The 27,003-nt window shown below is 32.7% G+C and overlaps 1 protein-coding gene and 1 pseudogene across 1 annotated transcript; one reads left to right on the forward strand and one right to left on the reverse strand.

Annotated features, from left to right (window-relative positions):
• Positions 1-1,228: 1,228 nt before the first annotated feature.
• LOC142641050 (zinc finger BED domain-containing protein RICESLEEPER 2-like) lies at positions 1,229-7,173 on the reverse strand (annotated as a pseudogene).
• A 5,028-nt stretch (positions 7,174-12,201) lies between these two features.
• On the forward strand, positions 12,202-17,617 carry LOC142641549 (glucan endo-1,3-beta-glucosidase-like). Its single transcript, XM_075815998.1, has 4 exons — positions 12,202-12,715; positions 13,497-14,072; positions 16,799-17,093; positions 17,303-17,617. The coding sequence occupies exons 1-4, from the start codon at positions 12,266-12,268 to the stop codon at positions 17,326-17,328; spliced, it is 1,347 nt and encodes a 448-aa protein (XP_075672113.1). The 5' UTR covers positions 12,202-12,265; the 3' UTR covers positions 17,329-17,617.
• Positions 17,618-27,003: the final 9,386 nt, after the last annotated feature.

Below are 27,003 nucleotides of genomic sequence, written 5' to 3' on the forward strand. Positions count from 1 at the left end.
AAAAGTTAGGATAAGGGTGCAAAGGAATCAATTGAGCTCATGCGTGTAACTGTGGCACAAAATACCAAGATGCTCTTGGAGTTTGAAATTTGAGGACAATGCAAAGTTAGAACGGTTAGGTTCCTTTGGACCTATTCAGGTCCTAGCAATGGAAGTGAATACTTTATTTTTTTTTTTATAATAAACTATGGAAGTTGATTGTAAACTGATTCAGAAAAAGCAAAAAAAGAAAAGTGAATTGTAAACCAATTGGTGCAAAACTTATCAATTTTCTCAATTGGTTTACAATCCACCTTTTTTTTTTTTTTTTTTTTTTTTTTTTTTTTGTTCTGAATCGGTTTACAATCAACATTAGGGCTGTCCACGGGTCGAGTCAGCCCGGGTTTGGGCCCAACCCGCACTCGACCCGATGGAGTCGGGTCACTGAAAAACTGGCCCACAACCAACCAAAATAGTGGTTAAATCCGCCGGGTCGAATCATCGGTTGAAACGGGTCGGATTCATCGGATTGGCGGGTTGGATCAATTTTAGCCTTTTTATTGGATTCAATTTTTTTGGGCCTTTTTGGCAAAAATTATTGGGCTTTTCAAGAAATTAATAGATTGGGCCGGCTTTTTACTTAATTTCTTTTAAATTGGGCCTTCAATTATTGACCAAAACTCCAGATTTATACTCCTCTGTATGAATTTGGCCAGAACAGTATTGCATTTGTGAACAAAAATATACAAAAGTAAAACTTGGGAACTGTTAAAACATCAATAGCATTATAAACCTAGGCATCAATCAAACAAATAATCCTGGGAACTGTTAAACATCAACAGCATTATAAACCTAAGCATCAATCAAACAAATATTTTCCAAATTATAACAAATATTTTCCAAATTAATACTAAGCAGCATTGTTACCACCTGTTACTTATCCACACATAATAACAAATATTTTCCAAATTGTCCAAGCCTTTAAGGCCTGGACAGTACCAATCTAAAACACCTGTTACTAAAATATTTTCCATATTTTCCAAAACTCATCCACACATAATAACAAATATTTTCCAAATTGTCCAAGCCTTTAAGGCCTGGGCAGTACCAATCTGAAACACCTGTTACTAAAATATTTTTCATATTTTCCAAATTGTTACCACCTTTTACTCATCAATCTATCAATCTGAAACACAGATCTACCAACCATTCTATACATCAACCAAATATCCAGAATCACACAGTAGCCAGCATTACTAAAAATACTCCATATCTTTATAATTCCATATATATATATATATATATATAAAGCCATTGAGGCAGCAGATAAGGCAGTAAACTACCAAAGCATTAGGCAATATTCCCAGCAGTATATATAATTAGTTACAATTATGAAATACTATTAAATATTTCCAAAAAAAGCTTTCCTAAAGCAATAAAGAACTACTCTATTATCTATGGTTTACAAGTCCATAACTTATAAAAAGAAAAGCCTACACTGATGCTAAGTTTTCCTTTTTATAAGCAAGACAAGTTCATGCATAATTAGAAAAGCTACCAAAAAACTTCAAAATATATCCAAAAAAACTGTCTCCTTTACAAAATGCGACATTCCTTCCTCCTACAATACAATGGGGAAAAAAATATTTAGTTACAGAATAACCAAAAGGGAAGGATCATATGAACAAAAATTACAAGGGCAGAAACATACCCAATCTGTGATCATTCATCAATACTAATGGTGGTATGAGTACCACCTTTGCTTGAGCAGGAATTAGAACTTGCTGCTGTTGTTGCTTGATTTAAAACTGGAAAAGAAAAAATTGAGACAATTGATTAAATTTTGCTCAAGTATACGACACATTTAATAACACTTAATAGACTAGCAGTTTGGAAGTTGAACATATTACCTAATTCATGAAATTCATCCTCCAAGACCTCAACCTCGTCCTTTGACTTGCGAAAAGAAATTGGGACATGGGCTTGCAGCCAGTTTTGAGCACAAACAAGATTTTGAACCATGAGAGGGGAGAGTGAACTTCTAAATGGATCAAGTATGTGCCCTTTGGTACTAAATGATGATTCAGAAGCAACTGTAGAAACAGGTACAGCCAGCACATCCCTAGTCATTTTGGACAGCACTTGGTACCTATCTGAATTGGCTTTCCACCACCCCAAAATCTCAAACTTCACATCCCTTCTACTCTCACAATTTTCAGCCAAATATCTTTCAATCTCATTGCTACACCCTACAGACTTCTCAGCCTCTAAAAACCGCTCATATCGTGAATTAACCATCGCATATGGATCACTACCACCAATTGTATCACCTTCCATGTGTGTCCTCTCATTCTCACTTGGTACGACCCCATTTGGCGAATCAACCCTAGAGTAAACATCATACAACCTATCCATGGTCTTCCTCACTAAATCAACCATCTCATCAGCCACTGACTCCCCATAAATTTCAGAAAAAGAAAACTTCAAAAACCTCATTTTCTTCCTCGGATCAAGAACCACAGCCACATACAAAAGCTGATTAATTTTATCCCCTTTCCCCCAGTACTTTTCAAATTTAGCTTCCATTTTAGTTGCCATGTTTTTCAAGAGAAGATTTTCAGATTTAATTAAATGAGCAATATTCTCTTGAATCACAAACATCTCATCAAAGAAGGTATTTGAAGTAACATACAATGAACCGGAAAACTTTTTTGTTGCATTGTAAAAAAGTTTCAAGAAACCCACAAATGTCCTACAATTTTTAAAATCAACCCCACAAGGAGCTCCCAAACCACCACTATTTTCCTTGTTCAAAAAGTATGAACAATAGCTATCATCCTCAAAGTCCATTCTTAGGAACACTTTCTCAAATTTTTCAGCAATATCTAACATGAGATAGGTAGAGTTCCACCTAGTAGGTACATCAAGACTTAGTAAACACTTGGACTCAATACCTAATCTCTCCATAAAACTCCTAAAAATTTGATTTCTATTTGGTGAGGACTTCACATACCTCACCGCTTCACGCACCCTAGCAATGGACGCATCAATTTCTTTCAAACCATCTCCCACAATCAGATTTAGAATATGTGCACAACACCTCATGTGCAAGAACTCATGCTCTAAAACAGTCCCCTTCCAATCTTTAGTTACTGTTTGTAAAAATTTAATGGTAGTGCCATTAGAGGAAGCATTATCCACTGTTAAGGTGAATATGCCATCAACACCCCACTCACGCAAACACATCTCAATCTTCCTACCTATAGTCTCCCCCCTATGGTCCTCCACTTGACAAAAATTCAGAATCCTCTTATGCAAGTTCCAATCATCATCAATAAAATGACATGTGAGGGACATATAATTCAGATTTTGAATACTAGTCCATGTGTCCGTAGTAAGTCACACCCTACGACCTTTCAAGGCTTCCCTTAGTTTCTCTCTCTCAACACCATAAATGCCAATCACATCCCTAGCTACAGTTTGACGAGATGGAATTTCACTAATTTGCAACTTAGGTTGTAAGGTTGTTGAATATTTTTGAAACCCATACCCTTCAACTAGCCTAAAAGGCAACTCATCTATTATAATCATTTCAGCAAATGCCTTCCTAGAAGCCTCAACAGTAAAGGCTGATGGTACAAGCTGAAACCCTTCCCCCTTGGGTTCAAATGCTAAGGTTTGTTGCCCTTTAAGTGAAACTCTATTAGGGTTCTTAACACATTTTGGTGTATGATTCAATAAATTAGTAGTACCATGTCCCTTACTATTAGCACGATAAGTTTTTTTGCAATAAAGGCAAACAGCCTTAAATTGACCCTCACTAATCTTTATTTTTTCAAAATGATCCCAAGCAATAGACTTTTTCCTATTACTACCACAATCAACAATTGCCTCACACACCTTGGTTTTATCCTTAGGTTTAGGTGGAAGTGCCTCAGCACTGGTTGGAGTGGCCACAGGTTCAGCTTGGACAGTAGGATCAACTTGGGCAGCGGGTATTGTTTGGGAAGGGGGTGCATCACTAGAGGTTTCCATAGCCTAAAGACATCAAATTTAAGCATTAGAAAACAACCATAATAAACTATTCCTAAGAAAGATCATTGTAGTTGACCTCTTAAAAGGGCAAAGTCACATACACTACACCTTTGTAGAATAAGAAATATTATTATGCATAAGTATTGTCTTCACAAGTATTGGTTTCATTTGACACTTAGTTTTCTGTATCAAGGTATATTACATAGCACTTCATGATTTCATTTTAAATTACATGCATGTTTAAGAGTCAAAACAAAACTAAGCACTTATATAACTATAAGCATTTGAAAGAAATTGTCCTTGGCAAAAGTTTTTATATCCATAAACAATAAAGATAAGATGGACAAGATGTAACTAAATATCGAAATACCTATGAGCACCTTCAACACAATGACCGAGCAACCTCACTAAATTCTTATGCTGAACACGTCCAATTGCTTCAACTTCAACCTTAAACTCCTTCTCAGCTTGTCCTCTAAAGCAAAAAAAATTACCCCAATTAAGCTTTCTCTACCATAACCCCCACAACACAAAGCACATGAAACACTTGTTCAACATATAATCCATACCTTCAACTCTCAAAGTTATAACAAATCAACAAACAATCAATTAGTTATAATAAGTTCCAATCAATACAATGTTAAAAGTTGAAACTTTTTATTTATTTATAAATATAAATAGTGACAAATTAATTAGTGACAAATTAAAAAACGTGGCTCTAAATCAAATAGGCTCGGTTTATATGTCTCACTTTCCTAGTGCTTAATCTTTGATTACTGATCACTTCTCCAGTATTTTGAGGCTAGGTAGTGTAACTTCAACATACACATCAAGTTGGAAATCACTGTGCTAGCTTTGTTGGTGAAGATAGAAAGTAGCTGTAAAGAATCTTTTGTGCTGTATTTGAACCCTTCAACAATTAAATATTTTCCAACCAGACACAATTAGGATTTATCTCTGGTTTTAGTACTGTAATCTACATTGTCTAATTCCTTCATACTAGCTAAATCAGTATTGCCAAAAGCGTGTTGGCGCTGATCCATCTCTGTTTGATTCCAAAAATTACTTCGTAGTGTTGTTTAAGAAATTAGTTCACCTTTAATTGGTATGGTATGTTGGTGTGTGCTGCTAAATGCAAACCAGTTTTTCTCATTGTTTCAGCATGCTAAATGCTAATCAAATTTGGTGTTTTCTAGAGAGGGAAATGCTTATCTTTTTTAATAGTACTATAGTATAAAAAAAACTTTATCAATTGAACTAACTAGACTTTATTTTGTTGAGCTAACGGAACTTATTGTTTCACAAGCCCATAGCTTTGTCATTATCAATAACTTATAGTCTAACGTGTAGGAAAACCATAATAAAATGTATGTGATGCTATCCCACCATCACCATAAGCTGTCTTAGGAATTAAAAACATTTAATGGATTAAAAACATTTAACCATGTAGGAAAACCATAAGCTGTGTTAGGAATTAAAAACATTTAATTAAAGAGTAGGTCCATGTAGCATAGGTAGTTGTCCCACCATCACCATAGGATTTAATGGATGATAATGACTTTACTTGCAGATGAACGAAAGTCGTATTGAATGTGGTCTATCAACCTATTAAAAAACAAGATTGTAGCTTATCACTTTGGGGTGCTAGAGAATATGGGAAAGGCAGGTGTTTTAGAGGTTTAGTGAGAAATAGCGAGGTTCATGGATCAGAGGATTTTTCAAAGGCATTGGGTTCATAAATTTTGTAGAGGGCTGAATTGGGGCCCTCAAAAATGATCTCAACTTAACTATTAGCCTGAGTATTCAAAAAATTCACCATACAACTAGATGTTAGATGACTCCAATCAGTTGTGGACATACTGTCATACTCATTCCTCACTTCATATGCTAAGGGTGAGTTTGGTTATCTTTTTTATTTTGAACTTTTTGAAACCTCAAGGGATATGATGCAACGTGAAAACACACTTTTCATGTTTACTACAAGACTGAAAAGCACGAATATTTTTACTCCATCACATTCCTAGTAATTAAAAGGTTAAAATTTTATAACAAAGAAAAAAAAAACAAAGAGTGAGCCGAAAAATTAAGTTACTTTTCATATAATTCTAATTAAAACTCACAACCGGATTCATAACATTTAGTTACTTTTCATATAATTCTTATTACAATATCAAAAAATAAATCATTTGAACAAAATGATAAACCCATATCACAGATTCACAAACATAAGATACAGAAAAAGAGGGATGAAAAGGGGAAAAAAATTACCTGATCTGAGACTAGGAAGCCGAGACAGAGAGGCTGAGAAGATGCATGGAGTGCAGAAACTATAAAAATTTTGAACCTTTGATAGTTTGATGTAAAGGAAGGAGTAAAGGACTTGGTTTGTTTCAAAAAATAAAGACAAATTTTGAAATCAGTAGAGACTAGAAAGTAGAAAGAAAAAAGAACTCAAACTTGACCAATTTATAAAAGAGAGAGATGAGGGTTGAGCTTGAGACTTAAGAGAGAGTGAGCCGAGTATGGGTCTGATTTGGGTTTTGATTTGAACTTTGTGAAGTGTTAAGAGAGAGTAGCCGAGACTTGGGCATGGGGAAGTAGCCGAGACTTATGGGTCTAATGAGGGTTGAGCTTGAGACTTAAGAGAGAGTAGCCAAGACTTGGGCATGGGGAAGTGAATCAAGAGATTCATGATGTGAACATTGTGAAGTGTAGCCGAGAGAGGCCCGAGACTCCACTTGAACTCTTGAAGTGTACTGTGTGTCTGTGTCTGTGACTCTATGTAGGCCGGTGTAGCCGAGACTGGACCATGGACCATGGACATGGTAGAGTCTTGAAACCCTAAGAGTAGAGGCATGGGGAAGTGAAATTTTTTTTTGATTTGAAGTGCTGTGCTTGTGTAGCTGTTTGGCCGCTCCAAATCTTCAGTGATCAGAGTTTGAAGTTCAGCAGATTTTTTTTTTTGAGGCCATGACTCATCAGGGATTCAAGGACCAAGGAGATTGTGTGGTGGAACTTCTCTCAGACTCTCAGCTCTCTGCCTCTCTATGCGTGGAAAGTTGAAAGTTTGAAACAATGTTTGGTATTTTCAAAACCGTGGGAGCAAGTGGTTTTAGGAGCTTTACCACTTCAGCTTTTAGTCCCATCACCTGCCGTGTAGGTCACTGAAATAGTCTTTTTTGTTTAGTCCAATCAACCCACTTTCCCAGGCTTCAGACTTCACAGGTCTACTGCATGTATATATATATATATATATATATATATTTTTTTTTTTTTTTTCACTTAACTATCGGTCGAGTCGGATTATGCGGGTATTTAACCCCTTAACCCGCCACCCGAACCGATTTTTCGGGTTTTATTAGAGGGGGACCCGAATCCGAACCACCATGGACTTCGGGTCCACCCGTTGGGCCTCAGGTCGGTCGGATTTGGACAGGTTGATCGGGTCTTTTACCCGCTGGACAGCCCTAATCAACATCCATGGTTTATTAAAAAAAAAAAAATGAAATCACTTCCATAGCTTGGACCTGAATAGGTCCAAAGGAAACTAACCGTTCTGCAACAAACTCCACACGTGGCCGATTGGCAGGTCTAACTTTGAATTGTTCTCAAATTTCAAACTACTATGGAAGTGATTACATGGTGCAAAACTATCATTTTTCTCAATTGGTTTACAATTCTCTTTTCCTTTCTTTTCTTTTTTTAATTTTTAATTTTTCTGAATCAGTTATAATCAACTTAGATGAGATTCAAGTCCAAAGATGTGGACACCATTCCGTATTTATTTTGCCAATATTATTTATTGCATAGCTTGGTGAACATGTATAAATCCTTCCTTTGAAACATACTGCTCAAAGGAATTTTTGTTTGAGAAGCCAAATTTCGGCACTAATATATTAATCAAGACAATCCCTCACACACACACACATATATATACACATTTTTTTATTTGATAAGTTATATATATACACAAAAAAAGAGCTTAGTATTTTCAATCAAAATTATGTCTGATGACAATTTTTCACAAAATAAAATTCATTTTTTCCCATTTTCATAGTGAAATTATGAAAATGTTTCATTTTTTATACAAATTATTAGATTTTATACTAAGGTAAGTAATATTTTTTTTAATTGAACTAATGAAATTTTCAAAAATATGAATAATTCAAAACTTGGAGTAATAAGTTATGCTCTAAATATATTTGAAACTATTTTACTCTAACCCTTTATGTGACAACTAAAGAGACATTTTATGTGTAGTTTTAGTCACAATATTTTTTTTAATGAGTCAATAACTTGTTAATCGCCACATAATGGGTTGAAAAAAATAGATCCAAACATGTTTGGTGCCAAATTTTATAAAAAATTTAACAGATATAAGAGCACATTTTATAATAAAAAATAAAATTGTGAAAAATAAACTTATGTCTTTATAACTGTAAGGACTTAATTTTGTGCCTAAGCCCAAAAGGAGAAGGATCTAGGCCCAAAGAGCCCAATACAATGAATTTGTAGAGAATGAGCTAGAAAACTAGGCTTTAACGAGTTAGATAGTGATTACAGTGAGCCCAAATGACAAGAAAACAAAAATAAACTGGTTTTGCCCAAAGAAAATTGTCCTCCGCACAGTCCGAGGAGACTGGTTCTTATATATATTTCTTCTTGAATTTTGGTTACAAGTCTAATTCTTGTTGCTACAATGTTTCTCTCTTTATTTTCAAAAGGATCCTCTATAAGGGGCTTCCTTCACCATTATATATCCTTCCTTTCTTCATCTCCACCATCCACATGTAGGTCAAGCTGTTGGCTTTAATCTTTGTCCCATCAGCACATTCCTAAAATCTTTAGGAGTAGCTGTAAGGCTGCTTACCACTGTTCAGGTATCATCTCCACATTAATGCGGTCAGAGGGTTAGTTGCAGAGCATTCAATGCGGTGGTAGCAGTTTTCCCTTAGATATTTCTTAGTTTCCCTCTGACCTATGTTTCCTTGATATTTATCCTTACCAGTAGAACCTTTCGAAGTGTTGCCCTTAAGGGTAGAACAATCTTTCTAACCTCTGCCTCACTGAGTCGAAGAGGTATTCCTTCTTGGACTACCTTCCCAAGCCTATGCAGTCATGATTTGTTCATGCCGCTTTGATTTTTACGTCTTTCCTATTGTCCATCTGTTCACGGCTACTAAGTGTCCTCAGACAAGGCCCGATATATGCTCTTGGACCTTTTATTCCCATGATAACTATTAGACCAAATATCTTTTTAAAAAAGCATTATTGGACTAATTCAAATATTCGGGAAGGCTAACTTTTATTTTTATAGGCTAAAATTTGAAAACATTAAGATAATTATATATATTGAAGAATTTTTCACAATTTTGGGGGCTCCGCCTCTCTTTTCTAGTACAAGTTATTCTAATTGATGATTTGATTATGTTGCAATTGGAATGTTGACATTGTGCGATGAAAACAATGCAATAAAGGAAGAAGAGATTCACTATATATAAATAAATTGTAAAACTGTTTCATTTGATAGAAATTGCAACTAACATTGATTAAGAATGGGATTTTTTTTTTGGGGGCGCCGCGGGGGGGGGGGGAGGTGGTGCGTGAAATCTGAAAATGATTATTCTAGTGGTGGGATGTTCAACTCATAATTATAATTACTGAGTCTATTTTCTTATGAACAAAATTTAGTTACAAAATTGGTTGTAGCCTAAAACTACAACATTTTTATTGGAGGTGAATTTTGACAAATCTACTATTAGATTACATCTTTTTCTTATATCCTTCATGCTTGCAAAATTTTAAAAAATTAAAAATTAATAGCTATGTCATCAATAAATTTTTTAAATTGCAAGTTTTTTTTTTAGTTTAAAATTATGTATAAAATATAAGTTTATAGATCATATAGTAAATAATATCCAATTGACACAAAATTTGACATGCGTATTAAGAGTGTAAAGAACATGCAATTTAACGGTTAGATTTTCAAAATATGTAGTAATGTTTATTTTATTGAGTAAGGTTGTAATCTCATGCTACAACCAATTTTGTAACTAAATTTTGTCATTTTCTTATATTTGTTGATTTCTATACTTGGAATATATATTTAACTTTTTTTTTTCTTATAAGCATGGTAATTATGTTAAGTGTGACATGTATTCAAACAGATAACTTAGAAACCATGCTTATAACTTAAAGTAATTCACAAAATCTGACTTGTGAATGAGAAAAATAATCCTATCAAATTTCAAGTGTTGTCCATTTTGTCCTTATTCATAATTTAGATGAGTTTTCACTTATCTCGAGTCTCAGGATGGATGATCATGAGACAGATCCAATGGCCATAAAATCACAGTTATAAAATAATGCCATTTGGATTTAGACAAGATAACTTAGAGACCATGCTTATAACTCAAAGAGATTCACAAAATTTGTACATGTGAATGAGAAAAATGATCCTATCAAATTTCAAGTTTTGTCCATTTTGTCTGTTTCATAATTTAGAAGACTTGTTACTTATTTTGAGTCCTAGGATGGAAAAAAGTATTTTATATCAAATGATACCACGTATCAAAATTCTATAAATGAAAGATATGTGGGCAAAAATAACTACCCACTAACACATGTCTTTCATTTATTAGTAAGTTAGTTATTTTTTGTTAACATATCTCACACTTACTAGATTTTGATACCGTTAACATATTATCATTTGATACTAAATACTTTCTCTTAAGATGGGTGATCGTGAGACTGACCCAATGGCCATAAAATCATAGCTATAAAATAATGCCATTTGAGCCCAAAATGTATAAGCCTTTTACCACCACTTCATCCTAGTTTTGGAGACAAAATTATTCAATCAGGAAGCTCATGCTGCCAGCTCCTTAGCCGAAGCAATTCTTAGTTCTTACTTCTTACCCAATCAAATTGGACTTGGATTTGGACTCAAGATCCAAACCAAACCAAATTAAACCCAAGAAGGGCAATTAGCCCAAACCCAAATTCAATTTCTCCAGGTATACTGTGAGAGATTTGGAAACTATTTGGCACGTGTTTTTAAACAATAATTTTTAATTTTTTAAAAATATATATAAATTAAAAAATATATAAAAATATATTATTTAAAAATTAAAAATATACATTTAAATAGACTACCAAACATGCCCGACCTCTCAAAAATCCGCCTAACGCGCAAAACACTTGGTCACTTTTTAGATTTCCTTTTACAAGGAAAAGCGCGTACGTTATCGGAGCACAACCTAGAATGGTGTTAAAAATAGTCAAAAAGATGTGGTGGTCGGTTTCACACTTGGAAGATTCGAAACGGCTATATTCGCGTTTATAGCGCGTGTATCATACGAGCTAGGATCAGGAAGCCGAAGTCATACCTTTTTAAATGATTCAGCAAAATTTACGACTGTTGCCAATTTGTACCATTGACTGTATTGCCTTATCCAAGACTCCCCTACAGACCAGAATTTGGACTTGGAGACGTAAACATTAAACAACCACCATTTTTCGTTGATTCTCAATACAATAAAAAGAAAAGTAAAAGATTAACAAATGATTTCAAATCCTATAGTGTTTGTTGGGGTACCATCCATAATTTTCAACAATAAGCTAGACAATGTCCCTTTAGATTGATTCAAATTGTTAGTGTCCTTTGTAACTAAATTAATGATTACAGTGTTGAAACCTTGGCATAATTTAAAAAAAATAAAATGATAAAAAAAAAAATAGAGCAAAGTTCATTTGATCTTATTTTTTTCAAATGTCTGAATGCCCTGTTATCTAAATTTCCTACTATGAGCTGAGCATCTTATTGTGGGAGAAAATGTATCATGCATCGGATGCATGTTTCTTTTCTCTCTCACATGGAAGTGAACCCCACATATGCAATCGGTATACTTTTTCTATTGTGGAGGTTAAAAAACACCTAAAAATTCTCTTAAAAATATAAAATTGTTTGAGAATTGGATAGGATTGCACAAAAAAAAAAAAAAATACATGGTCCACAACAAAACTATTAGTTTTAAAGGTTAATTTTAGTAGGTAAAAAACAAACTTGATCCACAAAAATATTAGCATTAGCTTAACCAATTTAGGAAAAAAAACAAAAATTATCCAAAAACAACCGAATCACACTTGCAATTGTAATAAAATCCTCTCCTCCTCGCACTATAAATATACCACAATTCCCTTCTTTTTCACTCCTCTTTCGACACCCACAACAACAACAAAGGCCACAACCATGGCCTTTTTTCAACGCATCTTCTTCCTCTCAACTCTTCTCTTTCACCTCTTCACAATCTCAAGCTCCATAGGCATAAACTATGGCACCCTCGGCAATAACCTCCCACCACCAGCTCAAGTCGCCAACTTTATCAAAACTAAGACCATCTTTGACAGTGTCAAACTCTTTGACACCAACCCTGAGGTGCTCCGAGCCTTTGCCAATACTGGTATTTTCGTGACCGTGACTGTTGGCAATGGGGATATTCCAGCCCTTGCAGACCTTAACAATGCTCGCCAATGGGTTGCCAATAACATCGTCCCTTTCTACCCTCAGACACGGTTCCTTTATATTGCTGTTGGTAATGAAATCTTTAACACCGGTGATAACAACCTTATCTTCAAGCTTGTTCCTGCCATGAGGTCAATCCACAAGGCTCTTCTTCTCGCCAGAATCTATAACATCAAGGTTAGAGTTAGAGAAATTAGTCTAATTCAGCCTCTCTTTTTAATTTTGTATAGGCGTTTGTTTTAGGCAATTTTGATTTTTTTAATGGAAATTTGGTATCTTGTATTTTAAATCTAAAATCCAATCTAAACAAACAAATTCATCCAATTAAACAGTAAAGTCAACAGATGAAATTATTGAAATTGAAAAAGAAACATTACAATCACATAAAGGTGTCTTATCGAAAGAAAAATATTTAAATAACAACTTTTCTCTGATTAGATTTCATGAAAACAACCAAATTAATCCTATTTCCAAACAGTAAGGTCAAAAATTGAAATTGAAAAAATAACATAATAATCACATAAAAGGGCCCTGCTATAATAGAATCTAAAAAATTAACATTTTTTATCTGATTATATTTTCATGAAAACAAAAGATTAATCCTATCAAACAGAACTAAGGTCAATAGTTAAAATTATTGAATTAAAAAAGAAACATATTAATCACATAAAAATGTTTAACACAACCTCTTTTCTTTTGCATAGATTTTAATAACAAATAAAAATAGTATTAAAAGCTCAAAAAAATTGAATCTAATTAGTTTTAAAGACCATTTAAGCATCTGATTGCTCTTGTCTTGACATATTTAATTTTTTTTTTAAAATTATTTTCTTATGCCTTTAATTATATGAGATCATTCTGATGTTAATTTGACATTTTAATATTGTATTCAAAACATTGCTCTTCGAGTATTGAATAATTAACCTTTTGATTTTCTTAAATCGCATTTCATCACTAGGTAACATCCCCTCATTCTGTTGCCATACTCGGAAAGTCGGAGCCACCAAGTCAAGGCCGATTCAGGCCAGGCTACGACCGGATTGTCTTCGGACCCATGCTCAAGTTCTTACGCCAAACCAAGTCACCCTTCATGGTCAATCCCTACCCATACTTCACCTACACACCAAATATGGCAAGCTACGCTCTCTTCAAGCGCAATGCGGGTATCCGTGACAGATACACTGGCCTTAGGTACACAAACATGTTCGACGCCATGATGGATGCTATGCACTCAGCCATGAAAGCTAGTGGATATGGAGACGTGAACATAGTTGTGGGCGAGACCGGTTGGCCAACCAGCTGCGATGGCTACGTGGCCTGTAGCTTGAAGCATGCGGCTCTTTTTAATGGGCATTTGGTTAGGCATGTTAACTCACGTAGAGGCACACCATTGATGCCTAATCGAAGATTTGAGACGTACCTTTTCGGCATGTTTAACGAGAACCTTAAGCCAGGTCCAAATGCTGAGAGGAACTGGGGTATTTTCCAACCAGATTTCACTCCGATTTATGATGCTGGGCTTTTGCGCAGACAGGTTTGATATTTGTGTTTCATTTTGGTTTTTTTTTTTTTTTTTTTTTCGATTAAAAAAAAAATACATATGGTCAGTCCCGATGATTCTGTTGGTGAGCTATGGTTGATTCCAAAATTTTGGGATTAAACCATTAAAGTACTTTGTTGTTGTTGTTGTTGTTGTTGTTGTTTGGGTTTAATTTATATTGTAAGTATATGTTGGGTGTAAGAAATCATGGTCGATTGAAGTATCTCTAATATGGAAAGAAAAGAATATATATCTTTTTGAATTTATTGAGGAGAGCAAGTTGGGTTCTTTAAGAGGGCCATAGAAGAGTATGGAGAAGTTTTAACTTTTAAGTTTGTTTGTTTGGTTTTAAAAAATAGTTGTTTGGATTTGATTGTTGCTTTTGCCTTAAGGTGGAAATAAGAGTGAATTTCAATAATTTAACTGGTAAAATTTCTTATTATCGTATAAGAGATTTGAAATTCAATTCCTACCGTCTACACCAAAAAACCAATTGTAGGCTTGATTTGATAATAAAAGAGTATTATTAGGAACCTATGTCATAGGTTGAAACTAATTAAAAAAATAAGTAAAAACAAAAAAATTATTATTCCGTGCAATGTGGACATGAAGTAAGAACAATCTCTCTCTCTCTCTCTCTCTCTCTCTCTCTCTCTCTCTCTATATATATATATATATATATATATATATGATCCATATATACATACATATATATGATCCATACAGCTATATTGAACATTTTTTTTATAGAAAAAGTTTCAACTTATGGTGTCGCTCTTGATGATAGCTTTTTATCATCAGACCAAGACACCAATCAGTTTTTGGTGTAGACGGAGATTGAACCCCAGATTTCTTTTTTAACCATCAAAAACTTTACTAGTTTAGCTAGTTGGAACCCACTAGCTATATTGAACATATACATGCTGGCTCCTGATTTTGTAAATTTATTCATCATATTATTAATATTTTGGTCACAATATAATATTTTTGCTCGAACTAATTAGTATAAGAATTTAATCCTGACTTTGAATTAAAAATTTTTAAGGTTTTTTTTTTTTATTATTTAAATTTATTCCTATCATCTCCTTAAAAAAATGGTTTCTAAATTAAATTTTAAAAATGTTTTAAGGTTAGATTTGACTTTTTTTTTTTTTTTTTTCAATTTTTTGTAAATGACTGCTGCTAATGTGACACATCATATATACAAAGGTAAGGGTTTTTTTTTTTTTCAATGAATCAAAGATAAGGGTTTTAAGCTTGGTAAGGGATAAACTCTAAAGGTATGTTTGGATTGAAGGGGGAGAGAGGTTGAGTATAATAAAGTTAGCTGAAAATAGGTTAATTTTGGGCCAATTTTTATTTACTCTACTCTACTTCCCTTCCCTCATTTCAATTCAAACAGACTAAAAAAATACTCAAGAAGCGAAATAGAAGAAGTGAATATCTAATGTGCATCGAGTAAGATGCATAGCTGTTACTTTTCTTTTTGGGGTTCACAAAAATTGTAATTTAGCTGTCATCAGATTCTTAACACTTAAGCTTTGAGCCTTTGAGTCCTGCATTTTAATTAACATACATCGATGGGACTTTATGAAGGAGTTTCAAGTCGTTTGGAGAAACAAATAAAGAGTTATCAAAGCCTAAAGGAGAGGGTCTTTAACTTGTGATTTTTTAGATTTGAAATTAGTGAAGACCTTACATGAAAGTGCTTTTAATTTTTTATTTTTATAATTCAATAGTTCGGAGAGAGGAGATTTGATTTTTAAACATTTTTATTGAAAACATTATAAGGTGTCAGTTGAACTACAAATTCCGTAAAGAAAATGGAGATTTTGAAATACTTAAAACATATTTGATCACATATTAATATTTTAAAATTAAAACATACGTAATATGCAAGTTAGAGAACAAAATATTTTCTTTTAAAATATTAAATTCACGTATCTTAATGTTTAATAAAAACCACTTCTCAAAATAAAAATTAGTGATTACATAGAAATGATAAGATAGAAAAAAGTGACACTGTGGCATTTTTAAAACTTAAATAATTAAATTGAAGTATCCTATAGTTCTTGCATAAAATTAAAATCAGCTACACGACTTGGAGATATAGAAATCATAATTTCACTATTATTAATTTTATTTTTTATGCTTTAACCAAAAAAGCTGTGTTATATAAATTGCATAAAGTTCATGCTGATTGAGTTAAAAACTACACGTAAAAATATGTGAGATTAAAAAAAAAAAAAAAAATTGAAAAGGAACAATTTCAAAACGGATTGGCAAACCTACTGTAGTTTTTTCAAATTTGATCAGATCTTGTAGCCTTCTTTTATATTTTTTCTTTTTCTTTTTCTTTTCCTTTTCCCTGGCATCTGATGAGATCTTGTCTTGTTAGTATTAAATTGCTTACACAAGGGACCACATGCTGATTGGTTTTTTATTTTTATGTTTCATATCAAATTGTCTTTTAGATTTAGGTCCAATGCTATGTTTACACGTTATTAAATTAATAGCTATCATCAAGAGTTGAAGCTATAGGTTGAAATTCTCTCTCTATATATATATAATTAATTTTTGCATTTCCATAAATATTTCTTTAAATAGATACGATTATATTTTAAATTTATGTCGTTCGTTACATGATGATTACTCTTTATCATATTTTTGGTATCCACTACATATATTATAATCTTTTTGTTTTTGTTTTTATTGTACAGTCTGGTGGTAGAAGAGGTAGAAGAGGAGGAGGGAGCACTCGGCCCCGACCTCGATCCGCAGCATGGTGTGTGCCAAAAGCAGGAGTTAGCAATGCAGCGTTACAGGCAAACATAGACTATGTATGCAGCCAAGGGGTGGATTGCAGGCCCATTCAAGCTGGTGGAGCCTGCTTTCAGCCCAATGATGTTAGGTCCCACGCATCCTACGCCATGAATGCTTTCTTTAAGGCCAAGGGTCAACATTCTTACAACTGTGATTTCTCTCATTCTGGAGTCCTAGTCTCCCACAACCCAAGTAAGTGTGTTTGGTCTATATCACGGTTAAATTTAAGTACAGTCACTTAACTGTTATATTATATTTATCAGTGTAATTACGTGATTGAATTTAATTAAAAAAAATTAAGTACAATATTTAATCAAAGGAAAAGGAGTAGAAATCTCATTGGGTTCACTAAACTTTAAGCAAAATTTAATATTTCTTTTCTTTGTGTGTGTCTTGTGCAGGTTATGGCACTTGTAGATTCGCATGAGATTTTGAGATAAAGGTTGTGGGTGTAAAGACTGCCTGGTATCTCTAACCATACTTGGAGGAAGTATTTAATTATATGCGGTTATATAATTAATTGTTTTATAATAATTTATTTAACAGTGAATTGCACTGTGCATTAAAGGTGCGCTTGTCTAACTCCCATGCAGGCCATTATAGTTACTGTAGGCCAATAATGGGAAGAACTGTGTAAAATTATAAAATTTTGAAGAATCAAAGAATGATACTCCCGATTTCATGTGAAATGAAAGTGTAGGGTTTGGGATTCTAAATTGCATTATTGGAAAAACAGGCTAATGACGTTTGTATAGTTTAGGTTGCATTTTTTTTTTTGTGTGGGTAGATCGACTTGCATTTCCTTTTCTTTTAGAAGGTCTTAATGGATATTGAATCAAGCTTAATGTTAATATTTAGTCAACCCCGAAACAAGCATAATGTTAATATTTAGTCAACCCTGATATAATCACACAAACACACACAATTGCTTTTTCAATCAATGATTCAAAATCTTATTTGTCATTGTTAAAATCAGTTGAAGGGAATAGAAAATTGTAGAGAGATTTGTAGCCAGCAGAAGCAAATAGATAGAATATAAAAAATGACGTGGTTTAGCTCGAAGGCGTATGTTTTCAATGTAAAGTCTTAAATGTCTACATTATTTTTGTATGATTAAACATGTAATACAGAAAACGCTAGTAAGATATATGTAGATAATACTCGGTTGTTAAATAAATTAGTAACGCGATGTGTTATACCATGTTGTATATGCTAGAATTGATGCGGAAGGAGACGCATAGAATAGGAATATTGAAAACACGAGAGTTATGTGGTTTAACCTTGTCGGCCTACATGAATCTAAAAGGGAGAGGCACAGATTGCTTGGGTTTGAGGATCTTGACACAGCAGTGAGCTATGGCAATTGCATGATGCGGTGGAGTCTAGATCTAAAGTGAAGCAGGGGTACTGTGAATCTGTGCTATGCATGTATGAATCTTCTTTACTGTGTAGAGATGTTTGTTTGATGCCAAGAACGAAATTTGGCTCTGATACTATGTTAAATATATTAGCAATGCGATATGTTATTCTATGTTGTATATGTTAGAGTAGATGCGGAAGGAGAAGTATAGAATAAGAATATTGAGAACAAAAGAGTTACGTGGTTTAAACTTGTCGGCCTACATAAGTAGGAGTGAGATTGGGCCTATTACTTTAGAGTAATATATCTAATATATCTTGAACACCAATTTAAGGTTAAATTTAGACGGTAAATTGGTCATTTTGGGCCGATACATAATATACTGCTATATTATCTATCATTTTTTTTTTTGGGTAGAAATATATTATCTTTTATCTGCATTCCTCCTTGTTGTACTCCAATTTCGTCTGGAATGAGTTCAGCTTTCTCATCAAAAAAATGAAATATATTATCTATCATTATACATACATCCCTATTGATTCAGTCAATGTCACATGCGTTGGTACGTTCAATTAAGGTAGTCTTTGACCTGCTCTGACCTCCCAGAAATTTAGGCCCTAATCGAAGACTTTAATGATGTTCTCAACTAACTCTTCGGTGGAAATTATATGCTTCATGGAGTAGCTTATAGCCCCGTAGAGTTTGTCATCTTAATCAACGGGATAGAATTGGGTTTTAAATATTGTTTTCTAATCTAAAAAAGCTAGTGCACTGTTTTTATTCTAACCTATGGAGAAATTTCATTTACTAAACAGAGTAGAAGTTGAATTTTCAATCATTTCAGTCAAAAAAGAAGAAGAAGAAGTTGGATTTTCTTCATTTTGGGGGATCATGAATCATGTTCGAATGGAGAGAAAGAAGAAAAATTCTCAACTTGTTTTTTCATGTCTAATGATCAGATTTCTATTTAGTGGAAGGCTAAAGAAAGTTTCCCTGCAAGGCTTTAGTAATTTGTAGACTTATCGGCCAAGAGGATGTAGTAGGCCTGGGCCTCGGTATTCAAGATTACGTGACAAGACGTATGTCATGAGATTGCATTAGGTGGTACTAATATGTTTCCTCTAATCACGAGATTGATTCTTTTCTTAAAAAAAAAAAAATCATGAGATTGATTTTACTAATTTTTGGAACATTTTAATAAATTAATAATTTGGTGAATTAAATGAAAAAAAAGGGACTTTCAAGATTTTTTTTTAAAAAAAAAATCCTTATTTATTGTAAGTTTAATAAGTTATTGAGCTTAAGCGTAATTTAGGAGAAAATAGGAATTAGTGAGAGTACTAAATGGAGGATATATGAAAATTTTAATTTTTTTAGTTTGACTTATTTTGGTTTTATAAAAATTAATTTTGATAAATTTGGAATATAATCTAGACATGTTATATGAGTTGTATTGATTTATAAAAAAAAACAATGCTAATTAAATTGTTGATGAAAGCTCATTTCTTTACAAGAGCTGAAACATATAAACACAACCCACTAGCCCAACTCAACTCAACTCAACTCATTTAGGTGAGGTTCTACGTATGAGTTGGATTGGGTTAAAAATTTTTCAACTCAACAAGGACAAGTTGAGTTAAAACAAACTCTCCAAGCCTGCTCATGCTCACCCATAAGCGTATTAGATAATTTATGGGTAAAGAGATGTTCTTGTGGTCAAGTTTTGGGTTCACCCATTTGTAACATAGTTGGTCTAAGCCTAACAACATTAATTGTTAGATTGTCATATCATGGAGGAGATAAGTCAAGATAAGGTTTAGGTTTGTTGTTCCGATTCTTGAGCCTTGCCAATTATAGAGCACTTGAATCTCCTTAAAGAGAGCATGCTTTTTGCACCTTAGTCTAATTCTATTTGAATTAATTAAAAAAATTGTTGTGATTTTCAGTAATTTTCATATTATTTATTCTTATATTCACCAACGCTAATCAAAAAACAATAATGCGGTTGTGGGGAGTGGAAAAGTCCTCATCTAGACCTAAAGGCCAAATACCCGTTGGACTCCATGGAGTGGAATGGGCCAGACCCATATGCTCACGGGAGGGCCCAATAGCTTACAAGATCTGGTGGAATGGAATAAGGTTATCCCGAGCATTCAAGAGGGAAAAGGAATCCACATAGATTGTTCTCGTGAGGTAGGTAGTAAGCTACATGGAGCAAAGTCTTATCCAAGGAAATGTACATGGATGATCCACATCTTGCTTACAGTTGGCATCTAAAACCTCAGGAAATTTATTCAAAACATGTAAGAAGGATAGAGATATTCACCTCCTCATTAATGAGAGGATTTCCACCTAACCTCTGTTGCATTGAATGCATATGAGACAACTTGAGCAGTACAAACACCCCCAAAAGTCATGTTCCAGGATAAGGAATAGGAAGAAACTGATAAAGGAGAGGAAAATATCCCTAAAAATTCGACTGGAGATAGGACAGTTGTAGAGATAAGGGCAGGAAATGTACCTATATAAGGGGGGATAGGCAAATAGAAAGGGGTTGAAAAATAAGGACTAGAATCAAAATAGAAAGAAAGCTATCTATCTGATGTAGTGTAACACCACGGGAAATAGAATTTTTCTTATTGTAATACATGAATCTCATTTGAAATATATGAGTGTTCTTCAAATCAATTGTTTGAGTTTCCCATTGTAGAGTGCTTTACCCTATTTCTCTTTTGTATATATAATTTGTGTCCGTCAATTGAACCATATCCCACGATACCTTTGGTATTCCCAGTTTGGTAAGTTTTTGACCCCTACGCTTTTAGGGGGTATTTTTTGTTTGTTTGTTTTTGTTTTTGTTTTTGTTTTTGTTGTTGTTGTTGTTGTTGTTGTTGTTGTTGTTGTTGTGTGTGCAAGGGTGTTTGTAGAATTTACTTTGTTTTTATTTATTTATTTTGACCTAACTTTTTTTTTTGAGAAGAATTTTATTTTGCCCTAACTTCAACGAAAAAGAAGGGAGGGATAAATACCATAAAGTTGCTCCAAAATAAGTACAACGAATTCTATCATATGGTAATTTAGACATTTATTACAAGATAGTATACATCTTTGCTTCTTAGTAACGTAAGACAGTGCTCACAACTTAGCAAAAAAAAAAAAAGAAAAAAAAGTAAGACAACGCTCACAGAGGACCCTTTGAGGGTCTTTCTCTTCATAACTAATTTGAGAAAAAGAAAGGGAGGAAGCAGCTTAATTAATTATAAGCAAACCCATTAAAAAAAGAAAAGAAAAGAAAAGGCATTTCATGACCAATCAAACAGATGTTAGTTGATTATTGACATCACATAACAGCTATACTAAACCCGAAACTTTTGGTCCACTGGTGGTTGGACTTTGGAGTTTGGAGTGATCTAGGATTCTAGATCCATCACATTGCTAACAAAGAGAGAGAGTTTAAAAAAAAAAAAAACACCATATATGGGGGCTAAGGCTATTGGCTATATATGGACAGCAAATGCTAGCTAACTATTGATCGATTAAACACGTTATTACAAGTTGATTCTTCCTATTGTATGTGTCCCATAATCAAGTTAATTTGAAACTGATGATGAGCATTATTAGATATGAATATGAGGAGTAATTGACCATCATTTCATATTGATATAATGGAATACATGAAATGGTTTTATTTTATTTATTTGATGAGATGGTTTTAGTACATAAAAATATATAAGCACAAATGATTTAAAATATATGATTGTAACACTGAGAAAAGTTATCTATGGATTGTGAAAAGCTGTTGTTAAAAAAAGAAAAATAAAAAAAACCATAACATAACTAAGGGGCCCCGGGCATCACTGGATATTATGTTACATTGACAATGAAGTAAGATTAAATTATAATATTTAAATGTTTCTAAAAAAAAATCGATTAGTACAAAACTTACTGTACTAGGCTCCTAGCTAAATTAGTTGCTAAAGGAAAATTAGAAATCAAGTAATTATAAGAGTCTATTTGGTAATGTTGTTTTAGCAACGTTGTTTATGTTAGGATGTGTGCCCTTAAATCTTATTGTATGATGCCATGTTGTGTTTAATAAAATTGTTTTGTATCTAAAAATAATGGTAACATGAATATTGAGACATTATCATATAGTCCATAAGAAGCATAGTATGTGATTTATGTGAAAAATCATAGAAGATATAAATCACAAGTTCTTTGTAAACTCAGAATTTTAGTTTGTAGTTGGTGATGAAATTGAGCATTTCATCTGCGAAGACTATAATATATCAACTAAGATGATTTGTCTTGATCATGGAAATTGAGATTTCTAGTTGATATGTTGATATGTTTTAAGAGTTAAAACATATTGAACTGGACCGGTGTGAGATTTATTATTCTCCTAACGACTATCAAATGAATAATAAACTCATGACTTGTATTTGCATGAACTCTTAATTCTAAGAAAATAATGGATTTGATCATGGGATGTAGGTTGCTTTGATTTATCAGGAGTAAGATCTAGAGTTACGGTCAAAACATCAGTATGTTGGGCAACCACATTTAATATTGATGGAACATATATTCTCAAGATGGAATTCATAGTCTCTTAACGGAGATACAAAATATTTCTTTGAGATAAGTTTAATGGGGTTGTTATTCAGAATGTTAGGTCTAGCTACTTTAGTAAATTGTTGCTAGAGTATATATTTATGAAATTGGATTTCATAAATATATGATGAATAACTTAAATGATTAAACTGGGTACTCAATGATAAGATGTAATAATTTACAAAGTGACAGTCTACATCCATGACTTTGTGTTACTATGAATATTTTATGAAGGGGTTGTATAATAAAGTCTTGGGATATAATTTATAGATAAGGCCTAGAGTGCAACTATATTTATATAGTGGTATTAAATATAGTTAATGGTAACTTTGGACTTGTCAAGAATTGATAGAAAAGTTCAAGGCCCATTGGAGCTAGTGTCGTATTGATCCCTTTTGGTTCCACTCCAAACCACACACTTAAGCCCAATTAGATAATTGGTTAGACACAAAGGAGAAACATGCAGAATTTTATGTAGAGAATTGTAAGAACATTATTGTGAAGTGGTGTAAAAAGCGTTAGATACTTTTTCACATTCTCCCTTTGGAGCTGATTGAGAGACTACACATCTTGGGCGTTAGTGGAATTGAAGTGAAAATTGAAAGTGTTTCTAAGTGCTTTTGATCTTTGGTTTTGAAATTTACCGCTCCAAAGTACACTCTCTTGTTGTCAAATTCTGAAACTTACATAGTATATGTTAACTTTTATGGATGAAGTAGATTCGTTAATTTTTTGCTTCGTACATGCATATTTCCATCAGTTTAAGTGTTGTAGAAATACGTGTAGGTGAAAAAATGTTATGAAAATACGTGTTGTGTTGTTTAAATAATGAAAACTGTTATTTAAACAACACAATCAAATACCCCCTAAATGTGCAAAAAGTACACAATTAACACATTAATCATGCAAACCTAACGTGCTTGAGAATAACAGCGAACTTGCTTTGTCCATCTATAATAATTAAAATCATGACTTTTTATAACTCATTTACATTAAAAAAAAATGTTACATTTATAATATTTTTACTATAGACCTCATGTGACATGTCGTTATTGGTTGTTATCGATGGACAAAAAAATAATTTAAGTGATGAGTTCATATTACAACTAGTAATAACTTATTATCCAAATCAAAAAAAAAAAAAAACTTATTTTCTATAATTTGTTAAAAAACTATTTTGGACATAACATTATTTTTTATTGGATCTTTTATTTATTTATTTTTTGTTCTCAATTTTATAGCTTATTGATGCTGACCACGTCAAAAATTAATGTCGAAAACTAATTTAATTAAATATCCATAATTGGGATGCTTCTTTTGCTACCAAAATTTCAAATTCAGACAAAGAGAACATTAATTTGTCGGAAAAATCAGCTCCGCCACACTTATTTCATGGACATAAGCTTCTTTTGCATGTTTGATGATTGATGCTTATTGGTAGGTTTCGCGTCAATTAAGTAGATTTGGACATAAGCTTTCTGGTAAGCTGTAACCCTCTTAATTAATCCGAGCTAACTTGTTGGAACCTTGGCAACCAACTTACCTATCAATTCGTTTCTCCAAAATAAATAAATAAAACCTATCTCTTTATTTAATAGAGATTTAATCTTTGAAGTTGGCTATTGTAATTTTGCTCTTTATTATCAGAGACACAAATCGCTTTCTGGTATAGGCATAGATTAAACTCGAGATTTTTTATTCAACCATTAGAAACTTTACCAGTTGAGCTAACTAGAGTCTACAAAAAAGAACCAATAATTTTAATTTTGGGTCTAAAAAATCTAGTAGTTAATTTATATAAATTATAGTGCACTTTCAAAAAAATAAATAAACGTGATCGATTGGTATTGTTTTCACTTGTAGTCATAATGACTTAAGTTTGGAATCACATAATTTGGAATCTCAGAAGTCACTTTACGACCATATGTTTCTCTTAAATATTTATTCAACACAACAAAATTCGCTAGACCTTTATTAAAGGACGATAAATAAAAGCATAGCATCCCATAGTAGAAAATTGTGTTGGCTAGGACATTGTTTGGGGCCCCTCTTGTCATTGCTTTATAGGTTGGTCTTTCTCACGAGTCACTGACCTCTGGAATTTCTTTCCCATGAAATTATTAAAGGCGAATGGTGCCTTTGGAAGGAAACAACTTTAATCAGAAGACTTTCGGGTTGTCAAATGAGGTAAGCCAACCTTATCTCTCTTTCTAACAGAAAGAATGAAGGCAACCACTTGTTTGCTTAATTTGTTCATCTCTCTCATACTTAACTTACATTTGAATATTTATTTATGACTAAAATTTAGTATACTTCCTTAATGGTTGTATCTTAATAAATTCTTCAAATAATTTTTTTAAAAAGATAATATTGTTTGTGTCGCATTAGTGATTAGTCAATGCAACCACATATTTGAATTTAGTTTAAAAATTTAAAGCATATCGATTAAGGAATTGTATTTAAATTTTCAATTTACTTAACTATTAAAGTCTCTAATGGTTGAATGAGAGATTTGATGTTTAATTCCCGCCTACACAAAAAATCGATTGGTATCTTGGTCTGATGATAAATAGTACAATTATAAAAAGTGAACACCATATATTGAAACTCTATATATATAAATCTATTATTTAATTTTTTTTATTATAAAATAAATCTTATGGTGAACAACTTCTACCAAACCTGTTAATAATACAATTCCAACCAAGGGATCACATAATATATATTGTATATAATAGTACATTTCTTATTGGCAACAAAAATGGTTGAGTTTGGGTAGATTGAATGATTGAGATATTGGTGATTAAAAAATCTGTTAGCCAGCCGATGCAAGGACTGAATAAACAGATGGCCTTAATTATGATTACGGGAAACAAGTCAGTTCTAGATTAGGGCAATTTCCTTTATGGGGGATTCATAATGTGGTCCCAATCCTAAGTTAGTGTGCATAAATACCATATTAAGTGTGTAATTATCATTTATGAGCCCGAAATCATCTAATTGCACATGTTATGCTTAGTTATTTATTTAATTAAGCACTTTTCTCTGCCATTGGGTTTGGAAATGATCGAACCCAGAAAAAGCTTTGAGAATGAATAGATGGAGCTAAACGAAATTGAATTTCATATCTAGTAAAAAATCTCTGTCATCCAATGAAATCTTTTGATGGTTGGGTTCCTGATATATATGACCACAACTTTGTGATAATGCACACCTGACACATCTCTCTGCTCTGCATGGACATTATTTTGTGAAGAATTTGACAAAACTGCATTTACATTAATGTATGATGTATTTGTGAGTTTCAGCTTTTATTTTTTATTTTTTATTTGTGGTGGGAGAGGGTACTGGGTGTTTAAAGCTTCAACCACAGGAAAAAAGATGATACATAAAAGGTTTGGGCTTGCTTCTAGTGCCATTTGTCAATCTTGTCTAGTGTATTGGATGAAATGAACTAGCAACATCATGAGCTATTACTCATAAAAAAATAAAAAACATCATAAGCTATTTTATGTAAAAGGAAAAAGATTTAAAAAGAAAAAGGAAGTGTACTCAAGAACTCCAACCAACTGCATCTCAATATCAAAGCTCATCTGTAAAATAGTACAATGACAATATAAGAACAATATAATTGACAACAAAAACTAAAGATACTTTGTTTTTGGAATAAAAAAATTAAAATGAAATTTAATTAAAGTGGTTGTCCATTACAGAGTTACTCATCTTTTTTTACTGTAATATCTCCTCTCTCAATTTAGATTCAATAAAAGTTAGTGTAAAAACCTTTATTTATATTTCCTCAAAAAAAAACTTTTATTTATATATACATTACAATAATATTATGTTATGGTTTCAAAAAAAAAAAAGTTACATAAGATTTTTGCAAAAATGAAAGATAGAGGTTAATAAATACAATTACACATTCTCATTAAAACTCTATTACTTAATATAATTGAATTTTAAAAAGTTTTTTTTTTTTCCGTAGATAGTAAAAGAGGTGGAGATAGAATTTGAACCATGGAGCACAAATCCATAGTCATTGGAATATCATTTGGGCCCGTTAAACCGCTTTGATATTATCAAACTTCTGAATTAATTAATGAACAACTTGTTAAACAACACTTTGTTTTT

The sequence above is a fragment of the Castanea sativa genome, chromosome 6 (genome assembly GCF_040712315.1).
Source record: "Castanea sativa cultivar Marrone di Chiusa Pesio chromosome 6, ASM4071231v1".
In the NCBI taxonomy this organism is placed as follows: domain Eukaryota; kingdom Viridiplantae; phylum Streptophyta; class Magnoliopsida; order Fagales; family Fagaceae; genus Castanea; species Castanea sativa.